A 19,070-nucleotide genomic window follows, 5' to 3' on the forward strand; every position below is an offset into this window, starting at 1 on the left:
CAGTCTATATTAACTATTTTCCTTGTAGTAATCCAAACCAAAATTTAAGTGCAAATTTAGCAATGGATTTTTGGTTTGAACACAAAAATTTCAAAAGTTAGCATATTATAGAATAATACTTTGTACATGTTTTGCATACAATATCAGATGAGATAGATGACAAATATTTATTCAAAATTTTTATCTCTAAAGTTCTATGACATAGACAGTACAATCACTTTTCTTGTAATAAAAGTAAATAAAACTTGATTTCACACACTATAATAATATATTGTATGTTCAGCATTCAAATATGAACGTCATCCTGTTTCCAAACGATGTTTTTCTTCAAATTTAGTAATTTTACTATTATATTTCACAACATTATAAATCAAAGAAAGTATGTGACAAATAATATTTAGATAGTAATTTTATATTATCATATACTTTATCTAGAAATTTGAATATCTGACTGGAAGATTAAACTGTATTCTATAGGATGCCTTTCATTTCGAAAGATAAAGAATACTAAGAATAACCTACAGAAGTTAAGGGAAGTTTCATATAAAGCAGTGACTCAGAAGTATTAGGGTTTCAAGTCCTTTTTCACTCATATTCACTGGGTTCAAACTTTCGGTCATGAGGGGAGTAAAACTTCTCTAGAAATAGACACTGAGCTTGTATGGGGTTCAGGATCCCTCCCTACCTTCTTGTCAAAAGGAAACCCTTTTCAGGAGTCATTGGAATTCTGCTCCAATCTTATTGGTTTTACATAGTTGTTACATAAATCAGTCATTTGCAAATGAGCAAGATTACCATGATTATTTCTAGAATAAAACATCTTTCAATCCCAGACTAGCAGAAAAGCCTTTTTTCGGAAATATGTGGGAGGGTGAAAACCTGAGGAATTTTGATGTTCTCTGAGAATAATTTTGAGTAGACAACTAATATGGGCTCTATTTATGGAAAGAGTGTTTTATAGTTGAGTGAATCACTGTTAAGGCACCAACAAGTAAAGTCATTGGGGGAAATTCTTGATAAAATTAAATCAATGTTTGTAAAAACTAAAGTTTCTCTACTGTTAATTTTGAGATGTCTTTTTTGTAATCCACAAGTATCAGTGAACTCATTGCAATAATAGAACTCATCTCAGACTGGGTTTTTTTTCTATATGCTATCCTTTTTCTCTTCTTGAGTTTCTCTAATTGATTTGATATTACAAGTCTATCTCCCTTGATCCTACTTCTCATTTACAAATCTATCTCTCTAGATCCTACATAGATAATAAAGCTAGTTTAGTTGGTATACAAACATTAATAATCAATCAATAAATCAATTACTCAACATAAGCATATGTAAAGAAAAGACTCTGATTTGTAACTGTAGGGAGACCATCTCAAAATATGTACTTTGAAGGAAGAATGGATGTCACCTATGAAAAATGATGAAGTCTCTCCTTTAAGGGTATCACCTTCACTGAACCTGGCAGACATAATGCTATTATCTCATTTCAATAGAAAATATGTAATTAAGCTAATTTAAATCAATAAAAACCTTCGGACAGTGTAAACTTTGATGACCACCGTAACCTCCCCATTATTCTCTCATATGTTCTGTGCTCTACCCAAAGATGATCTTTGAAATTGTGGATGTAACTTACTCACTTTGATAGAGCTCATCACTCTATCTAGGAGAGACATACTGAGCTTCACATGTGCAGAATATTCCATCTATTATTATAATAAACTAAATTCTATAATGTAGCCATTCATTTGTCTATTTGACAGAAGAATATTTAGGAATACAGTGTAGAGAATCCCAAAGGATCTTATTGGTGACCATACAAGAGTTTCTCCATCTGTGTACTATTCTTATGTATCAAATCATTCGATATATATTGTCAGTGACTAGCTTGCCTCAAGAGTTTTACTAAAACAAATAGTCATAACCTTTTTAATTAGTGGCCAGAAGTATCTCTCAGTCACAGTTATGACAGGCAACAATAAATCTAGAGATTGACGAATATCCTAGGGTCAATGTAAAGAACACAAGTCTCTTTCCCCTCTATCATCTTCAGACATTTATTCTAAATCACAGTGGCAATTTACATGTCATTTACAGCAACATAGATGGATTTTAAGGTCATTTTGCTAAGCGAAATGTCATATTGAAAAAAATCAATACTGTCTGGTATCACTTATACGAGCAATCTAAAAATAAGATCAGTTGTCAAAAGTAGGGTCCTACAGAGAGTAAAGCAACGAATGCCAAAGGCTGAGAATGGGTGAATTAGAAAGTTTGGTGAGAGTTCACAGTATTAGATACAGGATTTAAAGAACTAAGTAAGACCTAAATAATCATGTCATTATGGCTATTGTTATATACACCACATTGTATAATTGAAATATTATATATCTTAAATGCTAAGAGAGTTACAATTTCAGTTCTCTCAACAACAGAAAAATTAAGCATATATAAACCAAGGTGGCTGGAGCTATAGCACAGCAGGTAGAGCGTTTGCCTTTCACGTGGCCAACCCGAGTTCAATTCCTCTACCCCTCTCGGAGAGCCTGGAAAGCTACCAAGAGTATCTCACCCATACACCCATATGGCAGAGCCTGGCAAGCTACCCATGGCATAATCGATATGCCCAAAACAGTAACAAGTCTCACAATGGAGACATTACTAGTGCCCACTTGAGCAAATCGATGAGCAACGAGATGACAGTGACAGTGACAGTGATGTAAACCAGATTTGTAGTGATCCAATATTGTACTCCATCATTATATTTTCTTTCTCTAAAGTTTATAATAATATTTTAGCTGGCCCACATAAATATGTGCTTCTATTTCTCAGTCTTTTTAATTAATGGGGATGGGAGGACAGACTGATGTTAGGATAGAGAAGGACCAGCATGACAGTGATAGTTGAAAACTATCACTCTAGACAAATACTGAATGTTGAAAGTAGGTAAAGGTATATATATACATGATAACCTTTCAGTACTGGTGTTGTAAGCCATAGTGACAAAAGGAGAGAGAGAGGAGAGAGAGAAAGAGAGAGAGAGAGAGAGAGAGAGAGAGAGAGAGAAAGAGAGAGAGAGAAGAAGAAAAGTGCCTGTCATAGAAGCAGACAAGGGGATGGGGGGTGGAGAGCAGGGTGTGTTGGGGGCAGAAGGGAAACTGGGGGCTTTGGTGGTAGGAAATGCACACTGATGAAGGAACAGGTATTGCAACCTTATAAGAAACGCAATCATGAACAACTTTGTAACTGCATCGCAGGAGTGATTCAATTAAAAAATAAAATTGATGAGTTTTAGCAAAGTGATGAAAAAACAGAAAGAAAAAAAGAAAACTTTAAAGTTGTTTCCCATCTTACTCTTTTTCTTGGGGGAGGGGAGGGAGCGGGGAAATGGAGTGTCTTCTCAAGCAGTGCTCAGGGGACCTGGGAGGTCTAGCCAGAGACTCTCTACCAAGGCTACAGCAGTTCAGTGCAAGGACTTGAGAAGGTAACTTGGGCACTGAAGTTGTGCTCATGTGTCTCCAGGGCTGTCTCTCATTATACTGAGAGCACCACTAAGTGGTACTGATGATCAAACTATGGTCTACTTCATGCAAGGAATATGTCACTTGTCACTTGTCATCCCCTTGATCTTCGATTTGCTTGAATGGGAGCCAGTAATGTCTCCATTTATCTCTGTCACGTGCCAGTGAAGCCCAATGGGAATATAGCACCCTCTGTTCTCCATCAATTCTGATCCTAATTTTGCCAATATTTTTGCTTTTTGGGTAACACCTGTCGGTGCACAGGGGTTACTCCTGACTCATGCACTCAGGAATTACTCCTGGTGGTGCTTGGGGGACCATATGGGATACTGGGAATGGAACCCAGGTTGGCTGCGTGCAAGGCAAATGCCCTCCCCTCTGTGCTATTGCTCCAGCCCCAAATTTTGCCATTTCTTAATAGAATTATTTGCAATGAGTAATATAACAACATTATTTTCACTATCAACTTCCCATTGAAAGATAAAACAAAATTAGTCAATTCTTATCATATTGAATATGTAAATATGTCAATAAAATATAAAATGCACAAATAATTTTGCTAGCAAAAAATGTTAAGTCAAATATAAATTTAAAATGTCATTATTTTACTATGGCATTTTATTTTATTTAACAAAATGACTAAGAATCTAACTATAAATATTAATGCTTCTTATTTCTTCTTCATGGAGTTATGATTACTATAGGGGAAATTTTGAGAGAAAAAATTCATTACAAATCACTACAGACAATTATTCACATATTTGATCATTTTTTATGTTACTTTTAGGATGTTTTTAGTCACCTAAATGACATGACATGTTGAAGAGATTTTTTTCCCCCTCAGTGCAAGTTTTAATTAGGAACTTGCAAGGCATGGCCAGATGTTTTAACCTATTTAACACGTTAGAAAGAGGGAAGTCACAGCTGCAAAAAGATCCACTAGGAAAGAAATGGAGAGGAAGCTCAAATGCTTACATCAGCTCTCAGGCAGCAGTGAGCCAAAGAGAAGCTGACAAATGTTCACTGAGGAAATCATAAGAGATTCCTAGAAAAACAATGATGTAGGAAATGGATTAAAAGATGGGAAAAGTGAACAGGTAAATAGCCCTGAGAAGTGTTTCTTTATTGCAATGTGTGTAAGAATTACATGGGGACAGTGTTAACATGGAGATTTTGATTTAGAAAATCTAGAGAAGAAACTGCGAGTGTGTCTCTAATAAGTGAAGGTTTCTCACTCACACTGTAGGTTGAGTGACATGTTTCTGAATGAACTTGGTCCCTAAAAAAGCATATCTATGGAAGCAGAAGAGCCAATTTTGTTTTATCAAGACATCTATGTAATTAGCAAGTTAAGTTTTTTAAATAAAAACTTAATAAAAAATATTTTTGCAAAATTTGCAATAATTATGCAAAAATTTGCAACAATGTTACATGCCTTCTTAAAAGAAAAATATTAGATAGAATGCTTCTTTGATATGCAAGTTAATTTATTTTTCTTAAAATACACATAAATCTGTATTGGTAACATTTGAATGAGTTTCTTTGGTATTGAAGTAGTGAAAAGTTCAAAATTTAAACCTCAAAGTTAAAGTCAGTTTTAACTTTGGGATGAGTAATTTTTAATGTGTTTTCCAGCATATTCCTGAGTTTCTACTCCCTCATTGTAATGGCCCAGAGTGTGCTTTCATTCTAATCATTTGATTCATTTTACACCTATGGGAAAACCAAATCCTGGCTTACTTCGTATTCTCCTGTCCAAGGCAACTAAGTCCTGATTATGTGATAGATTTTGGCATTGTGTCAATGTCAAGGTGTACCAGGAAGAGAAACAGATACAAAGATGACAGATAGATGAAGTATCCATGATGTAAAACATCTCTTGGTGAAGAGGAAGTTGGTAGTATCATAAAAAATTCGTATCTTTAGGCACAAGAATTCAATACGTAAGCACCAATACTATTAGGACATAATTATAATTTCTTTTAAAGAACTAGTGTGGAAAGGAGAAAAGTGTTCCTATGATAAATATTTCAAAGTAAAACTTTGCATTTTCTATAATTTATACATGAATACCAAAATATAATTATGCGTTTACTACACAATTATATAAGAGCCATTTCTCAAATGTATGACCTTTACTTTCAGAAAAAGAAATCAATAAAAAGTAAACTTTTCTTACACAAAAATATAATCATAAAAATTTGGCTCACTACAAATGTCAAACACTTTAATGATCTGTCTTTAGTTTAGCAAATCACTAAAAATCATAAAAATTTACAATGTAAAGGCAGAAAGATATATTCTTAAAACATTCCACAATTGTAAACTGATAAATGAAAGTTGTAGGCATCTTATATAGTGATTTGGGAACTAGTATTCCTAAATATATTGACAAATACTATAGATTTGACTATTGACAAATACACATTCTACTTTAAAAGTAATAGTAACTGAGGTTGCTTTTAAAGTAACTGAGGTTACCTTAAAATAGTAACTGAAGTTGGTTTTAAAGCTACAATTTTAGGGCATACTATTTCCAAATAAATACTTCCTATAAGAGTTTAAAAATTGGGGTGTTTTTCTTTAACATATTCTATCACATAGCATAAAATTTCAAAGTAGCACACTTGATAATCTTTATGGATCCCAATAAATTATGACGCGGATTCATTAGTCCAAGTAATTTTTAATTCATAAAAATATCAAAACTATCAACAGCTTTATTCACCACACATGTTGGAATTGCTAATCCACATATTCAATAAACTTCAAAAAATAAAAGCACCATAATTACAGGAGTTTTCTTACTAAGCATACTTGTTAAGACCAATCTCTGTTAAGAGAAATGATAGTGAGAATCATTTTCATATTTTACTGAACTCACCCCATGTGATGGATAAGAGATCCAGCCTAGTTCCCCTTGAATTGTCTTGGAATCTAGTAGATTGACTGAAATAAAACAAAAATATAAATACATAGTTAAAAAAGCCAGTCTTTCTATTTGCTTCTGTCAATATAATGCTATCTGCTGTTGTTGACAATATAGCATACTAAGAATATGATTGTTCATTTTATTATAATTTGCAAAATCATAGAAGAAAAATTAACAAAGAAGATGAAGAAAAAAATTTCTCCCTTTGTTTTACTTTTATTTTTGGCTCACACACAGCTGTGCTCAGGACTTCCTCTTAGATGTGTTATAGGGATCCTATACAGTGCCAGGGGTCAAACGTATGTCCACCAAATGCAAAGCAAGTGTCTTATCCACTGACTGTCAGATTTTCAGTTTTAACCTCTTATGCCTACTTGTGAAGGGCAGTTAATATTCAATATATTGGGTATAATTTTGACATAATAATTACAAGTTTAAGAAATAATCCAAGTCAAAATAATTAACAGTATAAAAATAATTTCTGAGATTATCAACATAATATATTAGCATACAAGTTCATGAAACATCATTCAGATTGTACATATTGATAATTTTATATTACATATCGTAAATACTAAACACCTTTTATGTGTATTTTCGCATACTGTGTCTATATATGTCTATATACTTGTCTATATATGTATAACATAATGTTTAAATACAAGGGTTACACAGAGAATATAACACAGCAAGGATTTCCTTAATGTAATCAGTTATCAACTATATTCCTCCACCATTGTTTTTACTGGAGAACAAATAATCTACCCAAATATACTTTCATTTTTAAAGAACTTTGCCCCCAAATCTGTGGGATTGACTAAAAAGGCTATAAGTCAGAGCACAGCTAATGTGCACTCAAAATAAAGAATTTCAGAACCAGTATTTGGCATAACTTTTAGAAAAGTTTGGGGAATGTCAGGACTTTGGATGTAATCAATGTTTAGGACCATAGTGAAATCCCCATTAAGAAAGGAACAATTCATTTGACTGTTGAAAACTGGCTACAGCAACTAAATTCTGAACCTCAACAAATTTGGTACATGTAGATTGGCAGCCATAGAACCTGCTCCCAACACCATCCTTGTTGAGCCTTTAGAGCCACCATAAATTATGGCCACAAAACAAGTCCAACACATTAGCTAGTGGAGACAGTTCATTGTTATTAAAATAAGAAATGTGCTTAGACTTCAAGATTTTAAAAGTTTCCAGCCCACAATCAGAACTGAGTTTCTGTTGTAGGAGGATCCACATATCGGGCCAGGGTAGAAAGCTATTGATATACAAAAAGTATCAGTGATTTAGCAATAATAACATGGCAGTGGCAGCTCTTTCCTTTTGAGTTATCAGAGCTAAGTCCATGCAGCTGTTAGTTACTAAAAGAAAAAAGTTTCTGTAGTATGTAAGTGGGTAATCTAAGACTTCGTTTGAAATAACAATTATAATAGAATCAATCCTTTTCAAACTCTTCAAATAAGTCAAAGATATAAGAACACTGAAACAATTTCTTTGCTGCAAAACAATACCTTGATACCAAAATCAGACCAAGACACTACTTAAGATAAAAAAAAAAAAGAACTGTAGACCTATGGTTGATGGATATAGATGTAAAGATCTTAAATAAAATGCTATCTAACCAAATCAAAAAATGTGTCAAAAATATCATGCACTATGAACAATATATCCTAGAGATTCAGGGAGTCTTATTATATGCAACTCAATGAACATAACACACCATATCAATATAAGAAAAAATAATGGTCACATGACAATAGCAATGGATGTAGAAAAAAATCATTTGATAAGATCCAATACATGTTCATGATAAAGACTTGCAATAAAATGGAGATAGAGGAAAATTTCTTCAATACAGTTAAAGTCATTAACCACATACACATCACACTCAACACCATACTCAATGGCGGGAAAAAAAAGCAACACTATATACTCAATGGTCGATAATTGAAAGCCTTTCCTCTAAGATCAGACACATGAAAAGGTTAACCACTCTCACTAGTATCATTCCATGTGGTACTGGAAATTTTTGCCATAGCAACTCTTAAGAAAGAATTATTAAATTCATTCAGGTTTTCAAATAAGTCAAACTATCACTATTTTCAGATACTATATTAGAAAACCCTAAAGTCTCCTACCAAAATAATATCTAGAAACAATAAATATATATAGTAAAGTGGCAGCTCCAAAATCAATATGAAAAATTCATGGCATATCTATATGCAAACAATGAAAGAGAAAAGATAGAAACTTTTAGAAGTTTTACTGCACCTCAAAAATTCAAGTCCAGGGGAATAAGTTTAACAAAAATGTGAGATTTACAGAAAGAAAACTATAAATCACTACTACAAGAAAAAATTTAAGGACACAAGTAAATGCTAGCTAATCTATAAAAATACCCACTCCAATATTTAAAGACAGACCAAGTGCTGTATAAATATATATGTAGTAATTAAACCCTCCAAAGAATCAAGAAATTCTAGAACAAAACAAGATAGGAGTCTAATATTTCTCATCATCATCATCATCATCCTCCTCCTGTTGATTGTCGAATTTCTGGAGCAGTCTCAGTAATGTCTCCATTCATCCTAGTTCTGAGATTTTAGAAGCCTCTCTTTACTCATCCTACCCAACGATGCTGCATTGGAGGCTCTTTCAGGGTCAGGGAAATGAGACCCATCATTGTTACTGGTTTTGGCAAATGAAAACACCATGGGGAGTTTTCGAGGCTCTCCCATGTGGGCAGGAAACTCTCGGTAGCTTGCCAGATTCTCGCAGAGGGAGAAGTAGGCTATAAGATGTCGTGCTTCCTAGAGTTTGGTTTTATAGTCTCTGGATGTTGGCCATTGGTGGGATTACATGGCACCAGGGGCAGTCCCTGGGTATGACCGCCTAGCTACTGGAGAATGGGGAATCTGGGCGGAAGAGGCCTAGTCCCGATCCGAGCAGGCTTGGAGGTCTCAGCCCCGGGTCTCGCACACCTGGGTTCCTCTGCCGGTACCTTCATGCATGAAGCTCCTCCAAACGTGTGGAGAGGGCCTTGAGTATGGCTGTGGCTAGGCTCCAGAGGTCTTTGTCTGAGAGTGCTCTACTCAGGGCGGGGAGTGAAGCTGGAGCCCACCCACTCTGAGGGGCCCAGGGAAGACAGCCAGGCATTTGGGCAAGAGACTCTCTGCCCTTATATTTCTACAATTTAAAATTATACTATTATGTTAATAAAATTTATACTATGAAGTTAATAAAGAGAGTGTGGCACTGGAATAAAGACAGTCAGATCCATGAAATAGAATGTATGAACCGGAGACAGATCCTCTGGAATAGAGACAGTTAATCTTCAACAAAGGAATAAAGAGTATGAAGTGGAGCACGGAAAGCCCTCTTCAGTAAATGGTGGTTTTAAGACTGGTCAGTCAAAGGTAAAGAAAAAAAAATGAATTCAGACCTATTTCTTGCACCATGCACAAAAGTTAATGTAAACTGATTTAAAGACCTGTATTCATACCTGTATTCACAAATTATATTGAGAACAGCATCAAGATGCTGAATTTAGAGACATTAACAATGATTCAGTTCCAGGGGCCAAGCAAATGGCAAATGGAAGCAAAGATAAACAAATGAGACTAGACCAAATTGCAAGATTTCCACACTTCAAGATAAGCAATGACCTGAAGCAGAAGTTTCTTCATCAACAAAATAAGTTTAGAGAAATTCTTAATAAAGACTTTGGATACCAATAGCTCAATTGATATAATAAAAAACTCTGGAAAACATAAAAAACAAGCTCTATAAGACAGGAGAGAGAATTTTGAAAAGAAAAATTTTAATAAGGAATCAAATAAGATATTTAGAAAAAAAATAATAAACCCCTTGAGAGATAAAATGATTAATTAGAATAGGAAACATAGAGATAGTATGTATAGCAGGAAGTAAGAACAAAACAAAATACTCATTAAGGAAAAATAACTGAGAACCCCCCCAGACTTAAAGAACAAGCTAATAAGGATAAGCAGATGCAAAGCAAACACCAAATCTCCAAATGCAAAACACTCTACTGTTAAATTGTCAAAAGTCAAATTACAAAAATCTATTTAAATTTGAGGAGGGGAAGCTATGGAACATACAAAAATACCGAATCAGACCATCATCATATTCCACTATAGACTAAGAGAAGTGGATAATAAATTCACAATAATAAAGAGAAAATTAAAAAAAAAATTCTAGTAAAGAAAACGCTACAAAGTTAGCATCCAGATATGAAAGAAAGGCCCCTACACAACTCATGGTAGAGCATCTGCTCTGCAAGTATAGATAACAAGTTTAATCTGAAACACTGTCCTACATGATGAGTGAAGTGCTTATGTCACTTCTCTTCAGGATCCATGGAATTGAAGTTTGTGATCTCTTGTATATTGCAACCAAATATGTCTGAGGCACAATAAAATGTCTGAATGCTTGCAAATACCACAACAGAGTGTGCAACCTCTAGTGACTGCATTAATGATGACACTAATAACAATGGGAAAGAATGAGGAACAACCAAGTAAATTTAAGTATGATGGAGAATAAGATTTTTCCAGTTAGTAAGTTTTATGTGATATCACTGCCAATCTTTCACTACAAGAAAGCCTTTAAAATGTTTTCTTTCATAGAAAAAGTAAAATGACATAAAACCATAAGTATGCTGTTAAAAATATGTGTGTGTGAAACATCTAAATAAAATGAGCTAAGAGCAAAATATCAAGGAAGGGGGGGGGGAAATCTAGTAGAATTTGTTTAGTATAAGCACAATAAGTTAATACCAGCACACAAAAAAACAGAATCTTAGATAGGGATGAATTGATTCAACCTTCATGGGAACAAAATAACTAGAATCTGGAGCAGGGTCACTTAAAAAATATAATCAAAGTAATTGGTATTCTGTGCAGGAAATATCACTGTCATTCTGTTGCTCATTGATTTGTTTGAGCGGGCACCAGTAACGTCTCCATCGTGAGACTTGTTACTGTGTTTGGCATATCAAATACACTACAGGTAGCTTGCCAGGTTCTGCTGTGAGGGTGAGATACTCTCGGTAGCTTGCCGGGATCTCTGAGAGGACTGGAGGAATTGAACCCGGGTCGGCCGTGTGCAAGGCAAACGCCCTGCCACTGTGCTATCACTGCAGCCCATGTAGGAAAAAAAAAACTGTAAATGAAAAAATTATAAGGAAAAGAAGTACCGCAAATAAAAAACAATCGAAGAAAATGATAGGAAACTGATGATGTGACTCAAAGTGGTAAAGAAAATAAATTTTACATGTGAGGTCTTAAATTTTCTTCAACAGGTATGGCCCAGATCCCCAGAGTCTAGGAATGTTCTTGAATTAAAATTTAAAAGAAAATAATGACAAAAACAAAACTCAAATATCAATAATCCTTCTAAATGTTAGTTGTCAGAACTCACTGTTCAGACAACTAAAGATACAGAGAAGATGTATCAATTAATGGATTTACCTACATTATGCATAAAGGAAATGCATACAATGAAAGGCTGAAGTGAGCTATTTATTAAATTGATTTTTTGTTTCTTTTTTGAGCCATATTTAGTAGTGCTCTTAGATTACTTCTGGCTTTTTGTTCAGGAGAATCCTGGTGGGATTCAGGGGACCATATGTGGTGCCAAAAATCTAACCTGGGTTGGCTACATGCAAGGCAAGTGCTCTACCTGCTATATTATTTCTCTAACTGTGATGTGAGCTATTTAAAATAAAAGATAATAATGATAATAAAAATAAAAAGACAATGGGGCTAGAAAGATGGTAGGTAAGATGCTTGTATTACACAGACCTGACTAGGGTGAGATATCTGGATTACTTTATGGTCCCAAACCACTGCCAGGAGTAATTCAAGACAGAAATTAGAAATAGGTAAAGATCCAGAGGTAAGTATATTGAAAGGAATACTGCTCGGCTATTAAAAATCAGATTGCCTTCCTTGCATGTGTTAGCCTAGTACCAAATGAAGTTCCTGAAACCAGGAGTGGTAACTGAGCACAAAGCTAAGAGTAGGCCCAAGCACTGTGGGTTTGACCCAAAACTAGCAAAACAAAACAAAAAGTTGAAGCCTTGTGGATAGAACTTAAGGTGTGTACACAAATTGTCACTGTCACTGTCATCCCGGTGCTCATCCATTTGTTCAAGCGGGCACCAGTAACGTCTCTCATTGAGAGACTTATTGTTACTGTTTTTGGCATATCCAATATGCATGGGTAGCTTGCCAGGCTCTGCCGTGCGGGCTCCATACTCTCAGTAGCTTGCCGGGCTCTCCGAGAGGGGTGGAGGAATTGAACACAGGTCGGCCGCGTGAAAGGCGAACGCCCAAACGTTGTGCTATGGCTCCAGCCCACACTAATTGTAATAAATCAAAAAGTAAATACAAGTTACCAGTTGTTTTAATTTATATATAAATAACTAAGCCATATGAACTGGAAAAATTCAACAGATATAATTATGAAAAACATATTGATTGTGAAGCAAAAGTGAAAGGGTGAAGGGAATAGGTAAAGATACTCATTTTGATAGTGTGCTGGACTAATGCTGTGGTTTGATGAGACTGATATACATTTAGAGATGTGAAAATAAAAATGAATATATATTTAGACATCTGAAATTACAAATTAATGTAAACCAATGAAATTGAATAAAAATGATAAAGCACAATTTTTAGGAAAAATCAAAGAAAAATATGGTTTGGTTTGGTTTTGCCCTAAAGCCACACCTGGCAGTTCTCAGGGCTTACTCCTGACTCTGCATGCAGGGGTGCCTCCAGCCTGGGCTGGAGAACTACACGTGGTTGACGGAGATTGAATCTGTGTCAGCTGCATGCAAGGCAAGCTCCCAACCCACTGTACTACCACACCAGCTCAACTATTATGTAAATTTAAAAGGCGATAGTTGGTTAGCTAATTAAATGGTAATCCTTTTGAGTAAATATTAGAAATGTCCTGATAAGTTCAAAGAGATAAAATTCTGTTCAATTTTCTATTTTGCTGTGAAAGAAAACCCATAAACTTCACTTGTTAAACTAGATTAATGTAATGAAAAATTCTTAATAAATTCTAATTAGAAGTAATTATATTTAAATAAAACACGAAGACTGTTGCTATATGATCTTGCACAGTACAATTATCTTTGAACAATTATATCCTAGTAAATCAGTTTGGGAATTAATACTATGTCTAATTATATTGAAATTATCTCTCAAAAATTAGTTTTAAAACACTGCCAATTAATGTTACACATAATAGCTCAGATAATTTAATGCTAGAAAATTGAAACTCTGAGAATACATTGTCACCTTCAAAACATTTTATCTACTCTATTCTGAATAAAAATGCACCTTAGTCTAATTGTTTCATTAGATCAGTCATCAGTTGACTTTTCTGAGTTATAATAGGCTTTACATAGTATTATTGAGAATGCTACATTCATTGACCATTTTTTAATCAATCATATTTTATTTGAGGATTTAAACATATCAATGTATTTTTTGCTTGTAAGAATGAAATATGTGCTGAATGTTGACTATGTGTTATCCCGTAATGCTAAATTAAGAACTTAATGTCAATATTTGTAACAAGAGAAAATTTGTTTTAGGGAAAGGAGCCCTGAATGTTGTCTCCGTTCAGTAGATTATGCATTGGAATGTGGGTAATTGATTCAAGCACCAAAGATGCTTAAGCTTTCCATGATAATTATGAAGGGAAAGTAATAAACTAATCATATCAGCATTTGGTTTCTACTCAAAGGAATTTGCTTAGCTAAACCAAAAAGATAAGTCATTTTGGCAATTAAAAATAAGTATGTGTGAGAGATTAATTCAACATATTTCATTTACTCAAAAATTGAATTTTACTTTCATTCAGCAAAAAACACAATTGTCATTACTACTCATTCTGTTTCTATTGTCTATCAAGCATAACTTTATGATTATATATGACCTATTTATCTTATGCTATTCCTGTAATGACCAAATAAAAATATATTTAAAGGTAACATAGTTTATAAGGTAACACACAGATAAAGGTGCTTTTTTTGTAAAATTAGTACATTGTTGACAGCTCCATTTTGGTTTCTAAATTATATTTAAAATCAACCTTCTGTATTTGACTTAACAAAATAGAGTAATGACATCAAGGCATTTGGCAGGGATGAGTAGGGTTTGAAGATCTCCCAAGTAGCGTTCCGGGAGTTCCATAGCTCCTTCTGGATTTGCTCAGGGAAACTGCCCTGGCCTGATGCTTCGGCCCAGCCCAGCAATGTGTTGCTACTTGAGCTTAGAGATGATGAGGGTCATCGGAATCACAGCACCAGTGCTCAGAGGTCACCAGGACCTCACACGATGGTGAATGGAGCTTATCAGGACTATACCCGGAAATTCTGAGTACATACAGTTCCAAAGATAAGCCAGGGGCCTGTACACATTAGGAAGACACTCCAGTCCTTTCTCTCTCTCTCTCTCTCTCTCTCTCTCTCTCTCTCTCTCTCTCTCTCTCTCTCTCTCTCTGCTCCCTCATGCATGTTTGAAAGTACTTGTTTTGTCTGCTTTTTGTTTGTTGTTAATCTGAGCAGTGGAATAAGTGAACAAACAACAAAATCTGATAATTGCAGCCGCTTTAAAGTGAAGTTGTATAAAGCAGGACTTTTCAGGATATAAACCAGAAGATCAAGTCATCTGTAATTGGCTGTCTAGCAATCTGACTTTTGCAATGATTGAAACTAGTAGAGAAAATTAATAAAATTTAAAAGTGGGCCTGTTGTGAGCAATTTCTCTGGATACATCAATGAAATGTAGCTTGGCACTTCATCTCACACCCCATGCAAGGTTTAGGCTTTGTTACTAATGCTAGCTTCTTTGCAATAATCCTATTACTGTTTCCTTATGTCAGATAAAAGATGTAGACTGATATTTTCTCTTAAAAAGAAATCATTTCCTTACAAGTAATCCCACTGTTCAAATGTCAGAACTTTAACCAAAAAAACAAAAAAACAACTATTTTTAATAACTCTTTTTTCTAAGTAATTTACAAATAATATCTAATGTCCATGTTCAAATTTTAGTTCCTGAAATAATGATTTTCTAATACTTTCACTTGTTAAGTCATTTCAGAACATTGACTATTCAAATTACTCTGACATATATTCTTTAGTTATTTTAAATGGACATGTTTTAACTGTTTTATGATTAAGTTGAAATATCAGTTGGAGTTTTTAGGGCAACATAGTGTTTGAAACTCATTGAATAAAATTAAGATGAATGTGAATATGGGTTTCACCTCCAGCCATACTTTGTTTCATTTTATTAACTTTATATTTAAAATATGTGTAAATTGGTAGAAGGATTTTTTCAGCAACAGTAAGGAAATCCTTATTTACCCTCATTGAGGTTGAGTGGCATTTTCAGGCAGGCACTAAAGTGTTGATCAAGAAGAGAACTGTGGTATCTGATGGGAGTGAAGGGTGTAGAATAGAATAAAGAATAAGACCAAAGTGGTAAATTAGCTCTACGTGGTTATAAGTACTTATGGAAACTAGGAAAATTCCTGCCACTGAACTTTACTGTCATGTTTCCCCTCAATCAGATAGTGGATTAAAAATGCCCAGGGTAAGTTTATAGCACAGTTGGTAGAGCGGTTGCCATGAGTCAACCACGGTTCAATTACTAGTACCCAACTACCAGTACCTCAACTATCGGTACCCTAATTAACCCAGGCTCCACCAGGAGTAATCCCAGAATTCAGAGACTGGAGTAAGCCAGGAGCACAACTGTATATGGTCCCCAAACAAAACAAACATGCTCTGACATCTTACTCATTATCCTATCACCCATCATAATTCAGAGATACAGTCAAGTGTCTAATCTCATGTTGATTTGCATAGAAAATGACATGAAGAATTGCCTCAGCAAGAATTTATACAAATTATTTTTCTGCTAAGAATGCATTATTTTTTTTTCAGAAGACATTATCCTTAAAATAAAATTTTGAAAAACTACTTCAAGTTAGTAAAGACATATTAAAAATTTGAGCTTATAAATTTCTGGATTTTTACATCTAGAGAATAATTAACAGACTGAGATATTTCAAGAACATATCAAAGTTCTTATTTATACTGGCTATTTGTCTATTTGAAAAATTAAGATTTCAATTAATATTCCTCTTTTATATGTTCTTTTTATTATGTATGCTCTTTTTAGTATACTGATCTAGTATTTTAAAATATTTGATTATAAAAGAATTCTGGGCTGGAGTGACAGCACAATGGGTAGGTCATTTTCCTTGTACGTGGCCGACTTGGCTTCAATTCCTCTGCCCCTTTCAGATAGCCCGACAAGCTACCAAGAGTATCTCACCTGCTCGGCAGAGCCTAGCAAGCTATCTGTGGCATATTCGATATGCCAAAATCAGTAACAAATCTCACAATGGAGATGTTACTGGTACCCGCTCGAGCAAATTGATGAGCAATGGGATGACAGTGACAATGACAGTGTATTTTCTGTCTATTAAGTGCTACAAATACGCAGTGTTTATTTTAAACTTAAATGTCAGTTTCTTACTGAAGTGGAATATTTTTATTACTCAATATACTTTTCAACAATGCTACATTTTATTTTATAGAATCATTAAGCTATAGAAAATCATCAAATAATAATTTCAGTTAGGTTTAATGGCAAAAGAATTTTACAGCCCCAAAATTAGTTATGTTTGCTTGTTAAACCTTCAGTTATAATGTGCCTTTACAGTCACTTAGAAAAGTTACAAAACCACTATAAAAGAAAATAACCCATCCTTTAACTACATCTTGCTTCTATTAAAGAATAATAACATTTTCTTTACTGTTCACACCATCAGTATTGTCCCACAGGCATTTCTTTACACTGCTTGTTTTTGCCACGTTTTATTATGATAAAAAAAAGATGCTCTTTTCTAGGTTACATATCTCTATAAGAACCCTTTAGTCTACTTATGGTAAATACTTAAATATCACCGATAAAAGGAAAAAATTAGAAGGTGATAAATTTTATTTACAGCATTGTATTCTGTGTAATACCTTGGTCAACCATACAGTTTAATCAAGACATCCAAGACATCACAATGTATGTTTTGACAGAACTCCTCCAAACCTAAGTATTTAATTTTAAACTACACATCAGGATAACTTGTGGAGAAAAAATTTCAAAAACTCAAAGTTCTGTTGATGCATTTTCATATTTCAAAATAACTGGTATCTACTGTAATTATGTATTCTTAGTTTCATAGAATTTATGGGATTTCTGTTTATATTTATTTCTACCTAAACACAATTACAATGTTTGAGGTTCCAAGAATTGTCCCTTGAGCCTCAAATATGTTCAGCATGTACTACTCTGCCACTAAGCTACACACATCCAGAAACCAAAAAAATTTCAATACATATAGTTAATATTTATTTCAGGAACTAACCATTATAAAACTTAGTTTAGAATCTAAATTAATTCAATTAGAATCAGTGAATTTTGTGCCAATTGGCCTTTCTCTAAGGTATAATATGTTTGTATATCTCTGACATAAGAGTACCATTTTTTAATCATTTGTCAATTTAACAACTGAAATTATTTGGGAAGACTCAGGAAAAAAAATTATGTGGATCTGGATTACCTCTTATTTTTTATTTTATTTTATTTTAATTTTTGCTTTTGGGGTCACACCCGGCAATGCACAGGAGTTACTCCTGGCTCTGCACTCAGGAATTACTCCTGGTGGTGCTCAGGGGACCATATCAGATGCTGGGAATCGAACCCGGGTCGGCTACTTGCAAGGCAAATGCCCTACCCGCTGTGCTATTGCTCCAGCCCCACCTCTTATTTTTTAAATATTTATTTTTTAAATAACACTTTTGTTTCACTTATTGGCATTAACTGATATAAACATTTGTCATAAATTAGTCACCTTTCTGATTTATTTATATGATATAGGCAAATATCTAGACTCTATGGTAGAACAATAACTTATTTGTTTTAAGTAGCTTTTCCTCATAGGCATAAATATGTGTTTACTTCTATCAAGGTCCTAACTATAGAAGACATTCTAAGAAACTGTCTCAAATCAAACTTGGCCAACCACAGGGAGAACTTCTTAAAATCAAGTTTCACAGTTAGATGTCAGTGTTCTTATGATTAGAGTGGTTCAAGTAAATAACAGAAACACAGACTAAAATTATACTTGAAAGTTGGACACTTTGATAAAATGTAAATTCTGTTGTTTCCAAAGGATTTTAAAAAATTTAATCAGAGATGACTAAAAACTACACTTCTATAAATACTTTCATGGAGAGACAACTCTAAATATTATTTAGGACTGTATTGTTCAAAATAAAAATATTCATTTTAAATAATTGAGAAATGATGTTTTACTGTCACTGATGATTTAGATCATTAATAAACTCATCTTTAATAACAGTTTCTAGGATAACAAGTTTCTGTTTGTTGTGCATTGTCAATCAATATCACCACTCCTTTAGATAAGAGAAATGTTTCCCCAAATATAGAAGTTACCAAGAAGACATTAATGATGATGTAAACTCTATA

General features: G+C 34.0%; 1 protein-coding gene across 2 annotated transcripts in view; it reads right to left on the reverse strand.

Annotated features, from left to right (window-relative positions):
• EPHA3 (EPH receptor A3) overlaps positions 1–19,070 on the reverse strand; it is a 369,048-nt gene that overhangs the window by 336,928 nt on the left and 13,050 nt on the right. For both annotated transcript variants that reach the window (XM_004607003.2, XM_055127750.1), the window contains exon 2: positions 6,409–6,473. In XM_004607003.2, the coding sequence (XP_004607060.1) occupies positions 6,409–6,473 (65 nt within the window). The remainder of the gene's footprint in view (positions 1–6,408; positions 6,474–19,070) is intronic.

Source organism: Sorex araneus, chromosome 2 (genome assembly GCF_027595985.1).
Source record: "Sorex araneus isolate mSorAra2 chromosome 2, mSorAra2.pri, whole genome shotgun sequence".
NCBI lineage: Eukaryota > Metazoa > Chordata > Mammalia > Eulipotyphla > Soricidae > Sorex > Sorex araneus.